Raw genomic sequence first — 18,300 nt, 5'->3', positions numbered from 1 at the left:
TATCTATATACATAAAATAACATCCTGCCTGACTGATTTATCATTGCCGAGCCAAAACTACTGGACATAAAGAAATAAAACTTTGGGGATACATTTATGTTATAGTGTAGGTGCTCACTGAGGGAGGATTTTTGGATATTCCTTCACTGAGGGGGTAAAAAGGAGGGAGGGTGACATTCTGAAATGAGTATATATATCTCAAAAACTTAAATGTTTACAGACAAACATTGGTATTTAAAATCTCCTTTAAAAATATGTTTGTTTTTGGAAAATCCAATTCATGGGTGTGAAAATAGGTGAAAAAATGTTTGAGTACCTTTTATGAGGATACTTATATCTCAAAAACTAAACATGTTACAGACATGAAAATTGGTATTTGGAATCTCCTTTAAAAATAAAGAAACACATATTTGTTGTTTTTGGAAAATCCAATTAAAGGGGGTGAACAGGAGTGACAAAATGGGTGAAATTTTTAAAAAAATATTATATTTAGGCCTACAGTATATCTCAGAAATGTAACATGTTACAGACGTGAAAATTGGTACTGTATTTGAAATCTCCTGCAAAAGTAAAGAAAGAAACACAGATAATTTGTTTTCAGAAATTCCACTTAAGGGGAGCTGAAAAAGGGACGAGTTATTTTACATGAACATATTTACAGTATATCAAAAACACATGTTACAGAAGTGAAAATGGGTATTTTTAATCTTTTAAAAACAAAGTAACATGTATTATTGTGTTTCTGGAAAACCACTTAAGGGGAAATAAAACAGAGTGAAGGGGGGTTGAATTCTTTTTATTAGGATAGTGATATCTCAAACACTTAAGATGTTACAGATGTAAAAATTGGCATTTGGAGTCTCCTCTAGAAATAAAGGGATCATGTTTTTGTTTTTCGGAAAATCCACTAAAGAACTGAAAAATTAGTTTAATTCTTTGTAGGAGGATACTTATATCTCAAAAACTAAAGATGTTACACACGTGAAAATTGGTATTTGGAATCTCCATTAAAAATAAAGAAATACACATTTGGGGGGGGGGGGGGGCGAAATAAATTTGAGGGGTGGGGCTGAAAAAGGGAGTTGAATTCTTTTTTATGAGGATACATACATCTCAAAATCTGAAAATGTTACAGTCATGATAACTGGTATTTGGAATCTCCTATATAAATAAACACACATGTTTCTGTTTTCGGAAGGGGAGGGTGAAAGAAAATGAAAACATTGAATTCTTTTTATGGTGTTACTTATATCTCAAAAGCGGGGGTTACAGTTGTGAAAAATTGGTATTTGGAATCCTTTAAAAATAAAGATACAGGAATTTTTGGGAGGGTAACTGAACTTAAAGGGGGGTGGGTGTGAAAAGGAGTTGAAATCTTTTTATGAGGATACATCTCAAAAACTGAAGATGTTACATTAAAATTTATATTTGGAATCTTCTTTCAAAGTAAAGAAAAATATGTTCTTTTGTTTTCTGAAAGTCCACTTAAGGGGGTTGAATGAACTGAATATTGAGTTGAATTCTTTGTATGATGGTACTTATGTTTCAAAAGCTAAAGATGTTACAGATGTAAAAATTGACATTTGGAATCTCTTTTAAAAATTAGGAAACGCATATTATTTTTCGAAAAGTCGACTTAAGGGCGTGGGGTGGATGAAAATAAGTAATGAAGCAGTTTAACTCTGTTTATGAGGATACTTATATTTCAAAAACTGAAGAAGTTAACAGTCGTGATGGTTGGTATTCTGAATCTTCTTTAAAAATAAACAAAAACATTTTTTCCAGAAAGTTCACTCAAGTGGGGGAAGAGAGTGGAAAGAATTGGAGAAGTTAAATTCCTTTTATGAGGATACTTATATCTCAAAAACTGAATATGTTACAGACGTGGAAATAGGTATTTGGATTCTCCTTTAAAAATAAAGAAACATGTATTTTTTTCTGACTTGAGAGAAGACTGTTTCTCACATGTACAGTTCTATGTCGCATGCTCATCTTAGCCCCAAAAGGCAATATTACAAACGTGGTTTACATAGAGTTTCTGGGGTAAATGAAACTCAATTATTCGGCGATTTTTTTTATACTTTAGTAAGGATTTTCTGATAATGTCTTAGTACAGTACCGAGGAACGATTACTTTGATCAAATTATGAAATGCACGCGAGCGAAGTCGTGGGTAACTGCTAGTAAAAAACTAAAATTTTATTTTCATTACTACCACACTCAGAAGTCGCATGACTGTATTTTTTTTCAATCTGCTTTACGCTGCACTGGCACGATACGTCTTATGGCGACGATGGGATGGGAAAGGACTAGGAGTGGGAAAGAAGCGGTCATGGCCTTAGTTATAGAGTATAACTGTCTTTGTGACTTTGACATTTTAATACATAGTAACAGTAGTTTCAAAATCTTTGCAGAATTTTCCGATTTCCTCAATATACCCTTGAAGAATCTTGACCTCTAAACTTGATTTCTTAAAACTCCTTAAAATAAATAACACCATTTCACTGGCAATCACAAGATCAACTAAGGGCAACTGAAAGTGTAAACTGAGCAGCATGGTGAGCTGCAATTTATCACAGAAGATGAAAGTTGAAATTATTAACTCAATATCCCATAAAGCTTTCATTAGGCAGGGTACTTCCAAGGCTGAGTTTGAGTCTGTCCAAAAATAAATTTTTGAGAGGTTCAGCAATGTTAGCCAGGCATGTTCTGAATTCGAATGCTTCTCTGATGACTTCTTTCAGTAGAGACCTGTGAATGCATGCCGTTAGAGGAACCTATTCCATATTGATATCAGGTTTTTTTTTTTTACAATTTTGCTTTATGTTGCACCAACACAGATTAGTCTTATTCCACCTAATTGATATTTCTTATTTTAGCCTTTGGCAAATTTAATTTACTAGTAGTACATGTTTCGTTTAGATTAACTAAATATCATCAGCTACACTTTTTGGTTTAGGTACAAATTCATAAAAGTACAGAGACATATAATTCCATATGAATCTTAAAACAATCTCTAACATATTAAAAACATTTTTAGGTTAGATTTTTAAAAACATGGGAAGGAGCAAGAGGTGGAGGGTGGAGAGGGAGTTTATGAACTTAGCTATGTCTATTTTGGTTAAAACTTATGGCTAGTAAATATTTCTAAACACATGTTATAATTGATGACTAGAAAATGTATTCATTCTTTTCATGTTCCCATAACTTGGAACGTAGCATGTGAACTGTCTTCTTATAGCACCATGTTTCAACTGGAAATTCCTAGTTGTGTCTTGTATGTTAAGGCTAATGATATTTGTGGTGAAATTTAATGTTACTCCAAGAATTCAGAAGTTGTGCAACGCCTGTTTGTGCATTTTAATGGTTAGTTGGTTTGTGACACAACCCCGAATGTAGGAGCATTGCCCCATGTTTTTACTAAGGACAAACACAAACCAGTATTACACCAGGTTAAAAGCTGAGGTGGTGGTGGTGGTGGTGATTATTGTTTTAAGAGGAAGTACAACTAGGCAACCATCCTCTATATAACACTAATCAGAAAGGAAAAATTGAAGGGGGCCGACACTCCAAAAAATGAAGGTATCGGCCAAAGGAAGACAAGGGCCACGAAGGGCGTGAAAATGAAAGACTCCCTAGCCCTCGCAAACCTAATAGCATCGGGATTGGAAAAGAACAAGAGTTGACCAAGGGAGGTCGGATAGGATAGATGAAAGTGAGGAGCCTGGCACAAGTAAGTGGAAGCAATGCCAGGGCTCAGCTAAGGGCCCCGTGGTCGCCAACCCACGCTCCAAAGTTCAGAGCCCCTGGGGCCCCTTTTAGTCGCCTCTTACGACAGGCAGGGGATACCGTGGGTGTTATTCTACCGCCCCCACCCACAGGGGGGTAAAAGCTGAGGTTACAGGTGCAGGGCCACTCCTACATTTGGGGTCGTATCATAAACAGGGGCGGCTCCATAATACGATCTGCAGAGCTGCAGAATCACCAGAATGAAAGATATAATATACAGCAATTAGCGATCCCATCCTTCATACTGAGTGTTGATATTGAGCCAAAGGTCGATTGATACCTATACAGTTACTGATTATCTGGCAACGTTGATAGGATCTGTGAATGACAGAACATTAGGAGAGCCCACTTAACTACAGCTTTCTTCCAACAGATGGCTAAGATGAGTAAAATTCTTTCAAGAACAAAATTTACTGTGTCCACCTATTCAATACAATTATATTTCGTTATATTATATTATATTATATTATATTATATTATATTATATATAATTATAATATCATAATATAATTATATTATATACTGTATTCTGTAGTGATTAAATCCTACATGAATTACAATCTCTAATTGATATGGTTTAAAATTCTTACATGTCAACATTCTCAGATACTCGTACTACAGAATAATTGTAATGCTTCTGTTCAGTAGAAAGAAAGCCCAAATAGCTTAAATAAAGGAGAAATGCGTGATAAAAAGAGGATGGTTGTGATTAAGTAACACAAAATCAATTTACTGTTCATGTTAAGTCTTCACACAACATACTTTTAATATTGGGAGTATATACACAGTTCAAAAAAATTAGGGGAACATGTTTTGTAATGTCTGGTATGTGAACGTTAATTTGGTAGATGACCGAGCTCGATAGCTGAAGTCGCTTAAGTGCGGCCAGTATCCAGTAATCGGGAGATAGTGGGTTCGAGCCCCACTGTCGGCAGCCCTGAAGATGGTTTTCCGTGGTTTCCCATTTTCACACTAGGCAAATGCCGGGGCTGTACCTTAAGGCCACGGCCGCTTCCTTCCATTTCCTAGGCCTTTCCTACCCCATCGTCGCCGCAAGACATATCTGTTTCGGTGCGACATAAAGCAAAAAAAAAAAATTGGTAGATGGGGTTCCAATGGTCATACAGTATACCTTGAGACCTTAGCTACTCAGGGTATGTCAAATCGAAGTTATGCACCATCTGTAGGCGTAGCCATGCATTAAACTGTCAGGTGACACCTCAAAACAAAGTGAATAGCGGTGCGTCCGTGTGTCCTTGTGAAGTACACAGACTACTGCGGTCATTTGAGTGCATTGTACGTCAACCAGCACATCCCATGACACATAACGAGGTTCAAGTTGCAAAGGCCATCACTTTGATCCAGGAAGGATGGACTTTTCGTCGTGTTGCTGTGGATCTCGATGTCTCTCTGTCAGTTATTCAATGCTTGTGGAATCAAATCAAATCAAATCAAATCAAATCAAATCAAATCAAATCAAAATCTCTTTATTTGCAAATGAGGTGTCTACCTCGGTGGCAAATGGTACACTAAAATACATTATTGTCAAGCACTAAATTTTAAATTAACAGGGGACGAAGAAAATTTTCCTAGAATACAATATTATACAATTTACGCTAATAATTTTTTCTATTAAACACACACATCATCCTTAATAAATTTATATTGTTTACAAAATTCTACTTATAATATCTTACAAACATAGTCAACTAAAACTGGTATAAGATTAAAATTAACACTGAATTTATTCACATATTTATATTTTACCCATTTTGGAACCTAAGTAGCATAACGACCTGCTGCGTCTTAACCAGAGTCCCTTTTGCCACCACTTTTCAGAGTTCCTGAAGGGCCTTCACAGCTACCGTAGCGGTCCCAGGGCCCTCGAAGTCCCCACTGTACTTCACCCCTACAGGCAGTCCCCTACTTGGGCTGTCCAAACTCCTTAGACCAGGGGATGGAATTAATTTAATCACACACATTTATTATTTACAATGTCCTGCACTGGTCGAATGCCCTCTAACATTTAATTTATTATCTCTGTTGTTGTTTATTCTCTTCTTGAATATCTGTACAGATTTTGGAAAAGGATCAAACACTACCCCTGGTAAACTGTTCCACTCCTTCACGCCCTTCCCAATGAAAGAAAATTTACCCCAATCGCTTCTGCTAAAATTCCTTCTAATTTTGTACTTGTGGTCAGTTCTACCAATATAATTATTTTCCAACCGAAGCCTCTCACGGATATCTCCCCATGCTTCTTCTCCTGTATAGGCTCTATATAATCCTACAAGTCTAGTTTTCTCCCTTCTCTTACTTAAAGTTTCCCACCCAAGTTCCTTTAACATTTCTGATACACTACTCTTTCTCCTGAAATCCCCTGTTACAAACCTTGCTGCTTTCCTCTGCACACCATCTAGTTCTTTTATTAGGTATTCTTGGTGAGGATCCCAAACACTGTTTGCATATTCCAATAATGGACGAACCATACTTAAGTAACTTTTTTCTTTTAATTCTTTGTTGCATCCTTTAAGTAGTCTCATTATGACATGTAACGATCTGTATGCTTTCCCAACAATGTCATCAACATGACCCTTCCAGTGCAAATTACTTTCAAATCTCACACCTAAGTATTTGCACTTGCCATCTTTTGGGATAACTACCTCATCCAAAGTATATTCAAATTCAGTTTTAAAGCTCCTGTTTGTAAATGTTGTAACAGTTGATTTGCCTCCATTAATCTTCATATTATTTTCTTCAACCCATTCTTGGATACTGTCTAGGTCCCTTTGTAATTCTGAACAATCCTCAATGTTATTTATTTCCCTATAAACAATGATGTCATCTGCATACAATCTTATTTTCGATGTTATATTGTTCCCTAAATCATTTGCGTATATTAAGAAAAGTAACGGACCGATTATACTACCCTGTGCAATTCCCTTCCAGACTTTCTCTTCCTGTGATATATTATTTCCTACTTTGACTTTCTGAACCCTTGAATTTAGAAATGTTCTTATCCAACGTATAACCCTTACATCCAATCCTATTCCCTCCAATTTCTTTAATAATATTCCATGTTCCACTCTATCAAAGGCTTTGGAAAGATCTATGGCTATGCAATCTAACTGGCCTCCTGAATCTAACTGATCTGATATGTCCTGCTGAAATCCCACCAGTTGTGCCTCGCAAGAAAATTTCTTTCTAAATCCATACTGGCTCCTCATGAACCAATTTTTATCATCACATATCCCTCTGATGTACTTTCCTATTCAACTCTCCAGTATTTTACAAACTATACTGGTCAGGCTGATTGGTCTGTAGTTCTCTGGTTTCCTTATCACCCTTTCCTTTATAAATTGGTATTATTATAGATTCCTTCCATTCCTTTGGTATCACACTATTATTTATGACATAGTCAAAGAGAAATTTTAAATAAGGCACTATATACACCCCATTGTCTTTAATACCTCCCCAGTAATTTGATCACTTCCTGCTGCTTTTCCTTGCTGAAGCAGTTGGATTTCTCTGAAAATATCTTCATTTGTGAATGAGAAGCTTCTTGTTTCCCTCTGTGTCTCTCCCTCTCTATCTTCTGTTACGGTTTCCAAGTCCTGACAATCTTCTACTGAATCTCGGAATTCCCTACTAAAGAGGTTTGCTTTCTCAGTATCTGTTAAATAGTGTTCACCCCCTTCTCCCACCATTGTAGGAATTTGGATTCCTTTTCCTTTTTGATTCCTAATATATGAATACAGCTTTTTCCATTTCCCTTTGTGGTCATTACCCTCTTGAAGAATGCCATTCATATAATTCTCTTTTGCTTCCTTTTTCACTCTATTCAGTTCCCTCATTAGCTGTTTTCTACTTTCTCTACTCTCCCTACCTTCTTTGATTTTCCTGTTTACTATTCTACATTTTCTTTTTAATTTTCTTATTTCCCTTGTGTAATAAACAGGGTCTGAGGTCATTTTACCCTTCTTAACAGGTAAAAATCTCTTCTCTCCTTCCCAAATGATTCCTTTAAATTTAGCCCAAAGTGTATCCACATTATTCCCTTCACTTATCCAACAACTGAATTGTGATTTAAGGTAAGTCCCAAATTCATCAACTTTAGTTTTTCTGTATAATTTCTTGTCTTTTGTGACCCTCTTATTAAGCCTTTTTGGTACAAGTCCTACATCCATTATTACAGCCTTATGGTCACCTATTCCTTCAATTACCTCAGTTTTATCAACAATTTCCCATGGTTTAACCAAGAATACATCTAGCAAGTTATTGAGACGAGTTGGTTCTTGTACTACTTGTGTAAATCCTCCCTCCCAAATTAACTTATTTGCCAGTTTCTGTTCATGGGCTTCACTTGCAGCTCCATTCCATTCAACTTCAGGCAAGTTTAGATCTCCCCCAATTATTACCGTATCATTATTGTTTTTATGAGTATAATCTATTATTTTCTCAAATATTTCCATGTCTCTTTCCTCTCTTCCAGGCCTATATGTTCCTATAATTCCCACCTCCTTCATATTATCACAAACTAATTTTATCCCTAATATTTCATCCCTTTCATCAGTAAACCATTCATGTGAACAATAAGTTTCCTTCACCAGAATAAATACCCCTCCTCCCTTTTTACTCCTCGGTCTCTACGATAGACTGTATACCCTTCTGGAAATACTTCTGTATTACCCACCCCTTCTCTCAACCACGATTCCACTCCTATCACCACATCCGTCTCATAAGATTCCATCAATGTACCGAATTTTAATTGTTTATTGACTACACTCTAACAGTTTACCAAGAGCAATCTCAGACCTCCTTCCTCCCTAAAACTTGACTGTTGCAATTGGGTAACGTTTGACTCATGAGTTGAGAACTTCCCTGGAACCCAGATCCTTGTACATAGATCTTGATTTAAGGGTCTGGGTTTTCTGGCAAGTTTCCCTGTATGTGCCAGTTTAGTGGTATGGGTTTTCTTAAGTACAGATTAGTTTGCAAATCTATGTTGATAATTGTAGCAATTTGTCTACAGAGAGTTGCTTTTCCATTACCATTTAGATGTAACCCATGTCTAGTGAACATTTGCCTGCCAAGACCTAAAGTATCTACTACATAGACATTTCTAAAACTCTTACTTAATCTCTTGATTTTTATATTTACATCATGCACAGCTTTGTTCACACATGAGTCCTCTAAAAGGTCAAACCTGGGTGGCACATTTACTACAATTACTTTTGAGTCAGGTAGTTTAGAAATCTTACCTCTGAGAGTCGTAATTAATTCCTCACCTTCATTTGCAGCAATGTCATTTGTACCACTCACAATCACCACATAATTGTCCTTCTCTAACACAGGATCACAACTTGAAAGGACGTCTTCAGTTTTGGCACCTGGTTTTATTAGTCCTAAAACCTCAGTCTCTGGATTCTGCAGCTCATCCTTGATGCCTTCTGCCATACCCCGCCCTTGACTGTCTGCGTAGAGATGAATCTTTGGCGATCTTGACTTTCGGTTGGTTTTCTTCTGTAGCTTACCTCCACTGGATTTAAAATTATTTGGAAAACTTGGTGTGTCTTCTTCTGGAACTTGCTGCAATAACTGAAAAATATTTTGGCACTGCAAAGAGTTTTTTCCCGGTTTTAAGTTGTACGTAGTTTCTCCCATATGTTTAACATTAGGCATAAAATGGCCACGCGTCACTTCCGTCCACGGCGATCTTTCTTCTCCAATGTCTTCTTTATCTTCCAGTTTCTTTATTCTGTCCTTTAAGCTTTCATTTTCATGTTTCAGAGCGCATAAGTCCTCTTGTAGCACTCCTAAAATCTTAATTATAGTTTCGTAAGTCTCTCTCTCTTGTTGTTATGCCTCACTCTCAGTTTGTTTACACTCGGGACACAGCCACTCACTTTCTTCAATATCAGTCCTATTTACAATATTTGCACAACGAAAATGGTACCATTCATCACACTTACGACACAGAATCCCATTTTTAACTACTCTTCTGCATTTGCCACATTTTTCACTGCATCTTACACCATTATCTACTACGGATATCACAGACTCACACACAGTAGTCGCCATCGCTACAATGAGACAGGCCAGTTCACAAGGAGGGTTGGACAAGGTCGTCGATGCATGGCAACCCCACAGGATGATCGATATCTGACCATCTGTGTGTTGTGGCGTCGTTCAGCAACTGCCACAGAACTGCAACAAGACCACAGGAGGGTCACTGAAGTCACGGTGTCTGACCAGACAGTAAGGAACAGGTTAAGAGAAGTGTCCTTACAACCCAGATGTCCTGTTCGAGTGCCCCGTTTAAAGCAGCAGCATCGCGCAGCTCGCTTTCTATTTGCCTGCACCCACGTCAACTGGCAACTTCGCCAATGGAGAACTCTGTTGTTCACAGACAAGTCTAGAGTTCTCCTGAAACAGCGTAACGTGTATGGAGACGCCATGGTGAGCAGTACAGGCCAAATGTTGTCCAGGAAGGCGACCAATTCAGACAAGGTTCTGTGATGATATGGGGTGGCATCAGTATTGATGGCCGTACGGATCTTGTTGTCGTCCCTGATAATCTTACCGCTGTGGGGTACATCGAGCAAATACTGCTACAGTATGTGTTGGTTGCTGCATATGGTGCTGGCCATGAATTCGTACTCGTGCACGACAATGCCAGGGCTCATCTAGCGCACATCACCAGAGCTGTCTTGCGAAAACTAGACATTCAAGAGTTGAAATGCCCAGCAATGAGTCCCGACCTTAATCCCATCGAGTATCTGTGGGATAGGCTTCATAGAAGTGTTGTGGGCATCCTGTCCCACCACAGACTCTCAAAGACCTTGAACAGATTCTCATTGAAGAATGGGACCTAATACCGCAATGTGATCTCCGTCGACTTATACGGAGCATGCCACATAAGTGCCAAGCTGTGATAAATTCTCGTGGAAGACATACACCATACTGAAGATCTCCAACTGTGATAAAAATCCACCCTGGATGACTTATCACCTTGTTTTTACCCCTATTTGGACATTTCCGTCTGTGTTCTAAAAATGAACGCGAATCCATAGATGTTCTTTTGTGTATTTCAATGGTAAAGAATAAAGGTTTAGTTGGTAATATACATGGATGTGAGGTATTGTTTTGTGGAACATGGCATACGATCAAAAACATGTTCCCCTAATTTTTTATATTTTTGTAACTTTTTAATTGTTGTTTTTTGTACAAGTCAGATACTAATATCGTTGATGTCCCCCGAAATTGGGGTCTTACAAATTGAGATGTATATCTAGTACCTGTATTTTTTCTGTACATTTTCGGGAACGTCACATTGATAGGACATGGAGTAAAACGTTTCCGTGGAGTTGCAGGACGGATGCACTTCCCGTATGCAATACGAATTTAGATGTGTCTATTACACTTACTGCAATGGACTGGGCGTCACAGGGCAGAACCACCAAAATAACAGCACGAGTCACTACTGATCACAAACGAACTAACCATTCGATGCACAAACAAGTGTTGCACAAACTTCTGAATTCTTGGAGTAACTTTAAATTCCACCACAAATATCATTAACCTAAACATACAAGACACAACTAGGAATTCCCAGATGAAATACGGTGCTATAAGAAGACAGCTCACATTCTAAGTTCCAAGTTATGGGAACACAAACAAAGAACGAAAACATTTTCTAGTCATCAATTATAACATGTTTTTGAAATATTTACTAGCAATAAGTTTTAACCAAATTGGACATAGCTAAGTTCTTAACCTCCCTACCCCCGAACCCCTCACCCTTCCCATGTTTTTAAAGCTCTAACCTAAAAATGATTTAATATGTTACAGGTTGTTTTAAGATTCATATGGAATTATATGTCTCTGTACTTTTATGAATTTCTACCTAAACCAAAAAGTGTTGCTGATGATGTTTAGTCAATCTAAGCGAAATATGTAAGCTTACTACTTGAAAAACAAAACTGCCAAAGGCAAAATAAAAAGTATCGTTAAGGTGGAACAATTTCTCTGCTTGATTTATTGAGTGGGAAAATGTTATATAAGAGATATATGAATTATATTCTAAAAAATGATCATCATTAGAGGTCACAAAATGATCCAATATTATTAATTTGCATCATGAACAGCGAATGAAGAACGAGTCATTACTCTGATCATAAAAGCTCACCATTTCTAAATCAAAACTAAATTCCTTGGGTGTGCTAAATCATTCATATTTGTAAAGTGTGGAGATTCAAAGTGTGTGATTTAGGGGTGGTTACACATACAATCATCTTGAAGGAGTTCTCTTTTGATTGGCATGAAGTGAACCTTTATGTTTAAGTACAGGTATTCATTCTTCATTGGAGAAGTGATCATTTTGTGACCACTGACAATTACCTATTTGTGAAATGCAATTCATAACTCCAACAGATTATCTTCTTATTCAATGGCATATGTTCTCATACCAGCAAAAAATTGTTGTTGTTGATGTTGCTTGTTGTTTAAAGGGGCCTAACATCTAAGGTCATCGACCCAGTGTGCTTGTGAAATGGATGTACCAGCTTTTTGTTACGAAGGAAGCCATTCTATTAAGTGTCAACTCTGTTAATATAATCTCAAAGTATTTTTTAGCCTGTCAAAACATGAACACGCGATAACACTATAACACCGCCTACCTGTAAAAGAAAACATTAATAATGGAATAACAAAACACATAATTCTGTTATTAATGTTCTGGTCGAAACTGATATCTTCGGCTACAACACAGCATTTGAAACCTCGAGTCACCTAAATAATGCACAAAAATAATTTTCTCCTGATTTGTAAGAACTCTACCTCTTGTCTTGTGTATTGGCTCCAGAAAAGATGCTAATCTACATTTTGTTTACAGAACCAATAGGGATCTTTAAATTTTTTTGTTCAAGAGAATCTCTCTGTACTTAATACATTTTTCTTCTTCATTGGTAAATCATCATCATCATCATCATCACCATCATGTGTTCAACCAGCTCTAACATTTTGAATCACCTACTATATTGATGAGACGAGAAGTCGCGTGCATGCAGGGTAAGGAGTGCGGAGGATAAGCATGGCTGCTGCGCATGCGCCAATCTCAAATCTCAAGTTCTAACAACAAACATCGGTTACATCCATGGTGATTCTTGTGAACTAAGGTGCTACTGTGAAGATTCAAACTGGTAGTGCGATTGCACTTTAATTACACCTTTACTGTACGTACTGCTTATTGAGCAGTTTAATAATGAAAACTGCATTTCTTTCAGAGAGCTCGCCCTGTGTATCACAACTAATGCTTGTAGCTTAGTGTAGTATCTGTTACTTGTGCTGTACCTACAAGCTGCTGCAACTTCTTGTGAGATGCAGATAGTACTGGGCAGTCTCAAGAAATTCAGAGTTCCATCAAGTTCCAGTGAGACTAAGTTCCAGTTTAATCTACAGATGGAGATGTATCTCTGAGAGAATCTACTAGCGAGATGCATCTCAGGAGACAGAGGTCAGTGCTGAGAAGAAGAGCTTTTACTCTTCTACAAGTGAGATAGATCTCAATATTTAGACTGAAGATGAATCTCAGGTTTATTCATATCAGCCAATGAGTGATCAAATTTCAGCAAATCTTAGAAAATTCAGAAGTTGGTAACCTTGATTTCCGTGCTGGTGAATTCTGTTTTAGCATGTCGACGATGGTGTATTGTTTCCAGAGTTTATTGATTAGGAACGTGTGACTACATTATTACTAGAACAGAACAGAACAGAACAGAACAGAACAGAACAGAACAGAATCTTATCCAACATTCTCCTACCAATCTAAAAGGATATGAAGATCTTAGCATAACTGGACAAAAATTCTGCCACTCACCAATGAGAATAGCCAAGCACTCAACAGAGGCAGACTTCAGCCTGTCTCAGGAATGGAAACAGCAGTCGAACCTTCAGCTCCCGAGCAGTTTAGACCAGTTCAATCCAAATCATGTTCCAAGAGGTTTTGACTTCCCTCGCAGAATGTTGTGATCACTGAACAAAACATGGCCAATGTGCATATTTACTACACAAGTTTGGCTTTTGGAGCTTACCCGACTAGGACTGTGGAGCATCCTGACAGACTGTATGTCTTCTGTACTCATACAAGGGAACACTTTAGCAGATTTTATTTTCCATCATCCTTATTCCAGTAGTTACAGTATATAGACTCGGTCTGCAGCTCTGAAGCTGTGAATTTTGCACTATTTTGGCAAGGGTATTGGCACCTTGCTGCTGTAGGAATGTTCAGTCTATCAGCAATGCTGCCGGTGGGATCCTCAACAGCTCTGCCATCAGCTGTCATAGATGGCCTAGGCATCACTGAAGAGGCGTACTAGGGAAATGAGTGAGGTAGTTTCCCGTTGCTTTCCTCACTTGCTGCTGTATATACTGTTAATTAATAATTATTTTCTGCACAATATGCTAAATAAACAAATAAATTCATCAATAAATAAAATATATAAGCACTAATCTTACATCGTTCCATCTGTACGCTTTTTACGTGTCTCTTATCACTTGACACAATTTCTTACACATGGCCTACTTTTTTTTAAGTTTTTGCATCTACCAATCTAGCATATTCCCAAAGTTCTCAACTTTTCTAGTACTTCAAGAGCATGTTTACTTCTGCAGACACATTCATTTCTGAGTAGCTTCATTGGCACTCAGCACTTGTCTAATCAACTCCCCACAATGCCTTAATTGTGCCAAGCTGATAACTTTTATTTTTCTTATCCAACCTTTTTCTTGATCAACTTTTGTTCTCTTCCAACTCAGATGGTATTAGGTTTGCAAGGCTTAGGGAGTCTTTCATTTTCACATCCTTTGTGGCCATACCCTTTCTTTCACCAACACTTTCATTCTTCACCTTCTCTTCCATTTTTTCCCGTGATTAGTGTTGAGAGAGGATGATCACTTAGTTATACTTCCTCCTAAAACATTAATTACAAATACTTCCTATGATTTGCGCCTTTGTGTCTTGGGCTGGACAAAGCGGAGGCAGGACAGGTTTTTCTCCTGGTACTCCGGGTTTCCCTGTCATCTTTCATTCTAGTAACACTCTCCATAGTTAGCAAGTTAGGGGAGGGAGATGACTACCATGGGGGGACACTGTAAGGAGGAAACAGCAACAAAATATATAAGGAAATGTGACTGAAAACTGGTGATATTGCTCAATAGGGGCATTAGCATAGACAGCTGTTGTCTCTCCCTTACAAAGTAAGAGTTCACAGTGGATTCTAGGCCAGAATTTTTACATGAAAAATCATGTGATCACAAGGAGGGCATCCAACCATAGAACCATGTCCGGAACTAGAACTCAGCCGGAGTGGTTCCAACAACCTCAAAAATGACTGAGGTATCTTTAAGATCCTCCTCCTCTGCCTGATTGAGGGGGTGGATGACAAGATCTACTTGTCCTTAAAACTATCTCAACCACCACTTTGCGTAATATGGTAAAGACTTACCTGGATACTGAGGATCTCACTGAGGGGTAAGGGGGAAGCTTGTTGATTCCATAATCACAAGAGAAGATCTCATCAATAGGGTTCTAACACAAAGCCATAACTATTCGTTTCATGCTCTACAAATCCCTTGGACATGAAGCGATGGTGGTGATTGTTTTAGGGGGAAAAACAACATGGTTATCAGCATGCTAGTACCTACATGTGGCTGGTGACATATCATCCCTCCCGTCTGGCAAATTAATGACAAGTGCAAATTGACAACTTACAGTATCAGGAAAGCTGAAACAAGTTGTGATTGCTCATATAAAATACATGTTTATATATTTGTCGTTGATTTTATGCGTTAGCCATATAGAATGAGCTGCAGATGCTAGACTGCCAGAAGGTAGATCTTATATAGCCTAAATAGTAAAATCTAGACCTTAACTGTAGATTCACTAGCTCGTCACTTGATCGTAACAGTCACTTTTGAGAGTTTGCCAGTGGGGCCTACTATTATAATTTTATGAAAATATTAGTCTACCTGCAGCCATTATCAATTGGGTATAGACAGATATATTGATAAATTGTTCCTCCTTTTTACTACATAGATACAACAAAACAGTTTTGTCTACAGGGTTGTTTATATCTGGCAAAAAATGTGTTGATGTTTGTACAGCCCTATAACGTTGCTTACCTTGTTAAGTCGTGGATCACGGAGATGATCAATACCTCTAATCATGTTGGGGCAAGGAACATCTCCTGTCACCTCGTGATAGGTCCTTTGTCGTTGGTAATCCTGATTAACTCCCAGCAGCCGAGGTAAGGATCTAAGAGCAGTCTGGTATCTCCCACCCTGAACTGCTCCATTACAGGACTCTCTGAAATACAAACTGTCTGTTAGGTCAACAGCCAAAAGGCTGGCTGGAACCTCAAATAGCACCGCCATAGGGTACGGTATGTGATTTTAAGGTAATAGAAAAAGCCGATAGCGGTACCAAAATGAGGCATAGGCCTACTAGGCAATTTGCCATCGCTTTCCTCACTGGACCAGAAAGAGCTATTACAGCCCAATCAGCCCTATGCATAACACCTTTCATAACACTCAGAGGCATAAGTAGTGCTTTGATTGTCATTACTCAGCACCACCCATACCTCAACAGCTGCTTCCATATCGTCGCAGCTATGAAAGAGACTGGGACTTTGGTGGAAACTACATTTTACTCAAGCCTGTGCCAAATGCAATGCATTCTTCAAGACATGGCAAGTGGCAGGAAATACAAATAAACTTAATATTTCAATAGTTTTACCTATCACTATACATAGGCGCGTTATTAAATGCCATTTATTATTATGAGTTTCAAACATAAATAATAGCCAGCAGTTTACTTTTCTAGGACCAATCTATATGTTAATGCCACAAAAACATCAATCAATCAATCAATCAATCAATCAATCAATCAATCAATCAATCAATCTCATTTACTACATCAGCAAACACAGTTTATGCACCAATGAGATACAAAGTATTGGATAACAATTTCCACATAATTAACAAGCTTAACAGTGCTGATTAATCTTACCTTTACACTCCTTCCATAGTTTTTCTCTTTAATTCTAAATCTGGACCGTGGTCTTGTATTATCTACCATTCCTCCCTTTAAATCTGTGTTACCTACCCATCTACATGATTCAAGTAAAACTACCACCCAGCTTACATGCCTCAATTCTACCCCTTTGTATGCACATCACAAGCCACAAAAGGTAGAGATATTGTAAGCCTACCCCAGTGAATACTTTCTTTCAACATAACTTAAATAAAAGATCTGAATGATGTTAGTAAACTTCCTCTCAATAAATAATAGCCTAACATAGATAAATTAAAACAGCGTTAATTTTAGATAGGTATTCGTTTCTAATGATTAAAGACATGTATATATGCCATAAATATTACTGTCAGATGACTATATAAATGAGAAATGCCAGTATTAGCGTAGGGTCACAGGGAGATATTGTTAGAGGATAACACTACATTTAATCCAGGTTAATTAATGTATGCTTAAATATTTACATAAGCGTGAAAACCTCACCATGCGCTATGTTTACCAATTTTGCTACCGGTTACACTCCATGCCAAGACGAGAAAAGAAAAAAAGAAAAAAAAAAGAGAGAGAGAAAAAACTTGTAACAAGAATTTATTTCAGTCAAGTTGAACATGCCATTGTAATAGAAAAACGTGAATAACGAATGTATTAATATTCTTAGGATAATAATATTCATCCAAAGATGCTACATCTCGCAAAACTACAAGGATTGGGAATATTGATCGGCGAATTAAAGCTGGTTATTTTTGGTAAATTCAAGGTAGTCTATCATAGCGAATATCATTGCGAAATATACGAAGCTTATTGTCAAATACTGCATAACACTTACAATACCTAAATAAGATAATTTGAATGTACTTTTAAACAACTACTCACAACACAATCCGAGGTAGTACGGAGATCATTTTCAGCACAGAGTTGTGACTTGTGGTGACCAAGGAACCAGCTGATCAGAGCTCCACCGGCTCGCGACTGCGCGCTAAGTAAAAGACGAGCTAACAGCTGCGGGAGTTGCCTAGCGCAAAAGCGCACAATCTATGGTCTGTAGCAGAGCGGTCGCTACAAAACGGATTTCAAGGAGATGGGCAGACTAGGGCGGCTTTTTTTGAGGCCGAAAAGCCTGTGAAAAATAAATTCGATAATGCTACTTACCGTCACTGCTACTAAACGGACGAACTCCGCACATCTTCGGTTGGAAATGCAGGATTCTCCGACCGATTTGATCCTAGCTATTGAAAGAGGCTCTTAGAGCATGCAATGTTGATAATATTTGATTGAAAAAAAAAAAAAACGAAGACCTACAACCTGTTTTCCAGTCATTGAAGCAGATATAGGCTGTTAGTACGATGGGGTCGCCATTCCCAAAGTGATTTATTAATGAACTAGCAAGATACCCGTGCTTCGCTACGGTATTATACTGAAATT

General features: G+C 37.8%; 1 protein-coding gene across 1 annotated transcript in view; it reads right to left on the bottom strand.

The window, feature by feature from the left end:
* The window catches only part of LOC136858670 (NADP-dependent malic enzyme), a 206,374-nt gene extending 188,526 nt beyond the window's left edge, over positions 1-17,848 (bottom strand). Inside the window, exons 1-2 of the mRNA XM_067138386.2 lie at positions 17,752-17,848; positions 15,969-16,152 (exon numbers count right to left, since the gene is read on the bottom strand). Coding sequence (XP_066994487.2) covers positions 15,969-16,152; positions 17,752-17,780 — 213 coding nt within the window. The 5' untranslated portion in view covers positions 17,781-17,848. The remainder of the gene's footprint in view (positions 1-15,968; positions 16,153-17,751) is intronic.
* Positions 17,849-18,300: the final 452 nt, after the last annotated feature.

The sequence above is a fragment of the Anabrus simplex genome, chromosome 1, assembly GCF_040414725.1.
Source record: "Anabrus simplex isolate iqAnaSimp1 chromosome 1, ASM4041472v1, whole genome shotgun sequence".
NCBI lineage: Eukaryota > Metazoa > Arthropoda > Insecta > Orthoptera > Tettigoniidae > Anabrus > Anabrus simplex.
The sequence above is the reverse complement of the archived record's forward strand: the minus strand, read 5'-3'. Positions and strand labels throughout refer to the sequence as shown.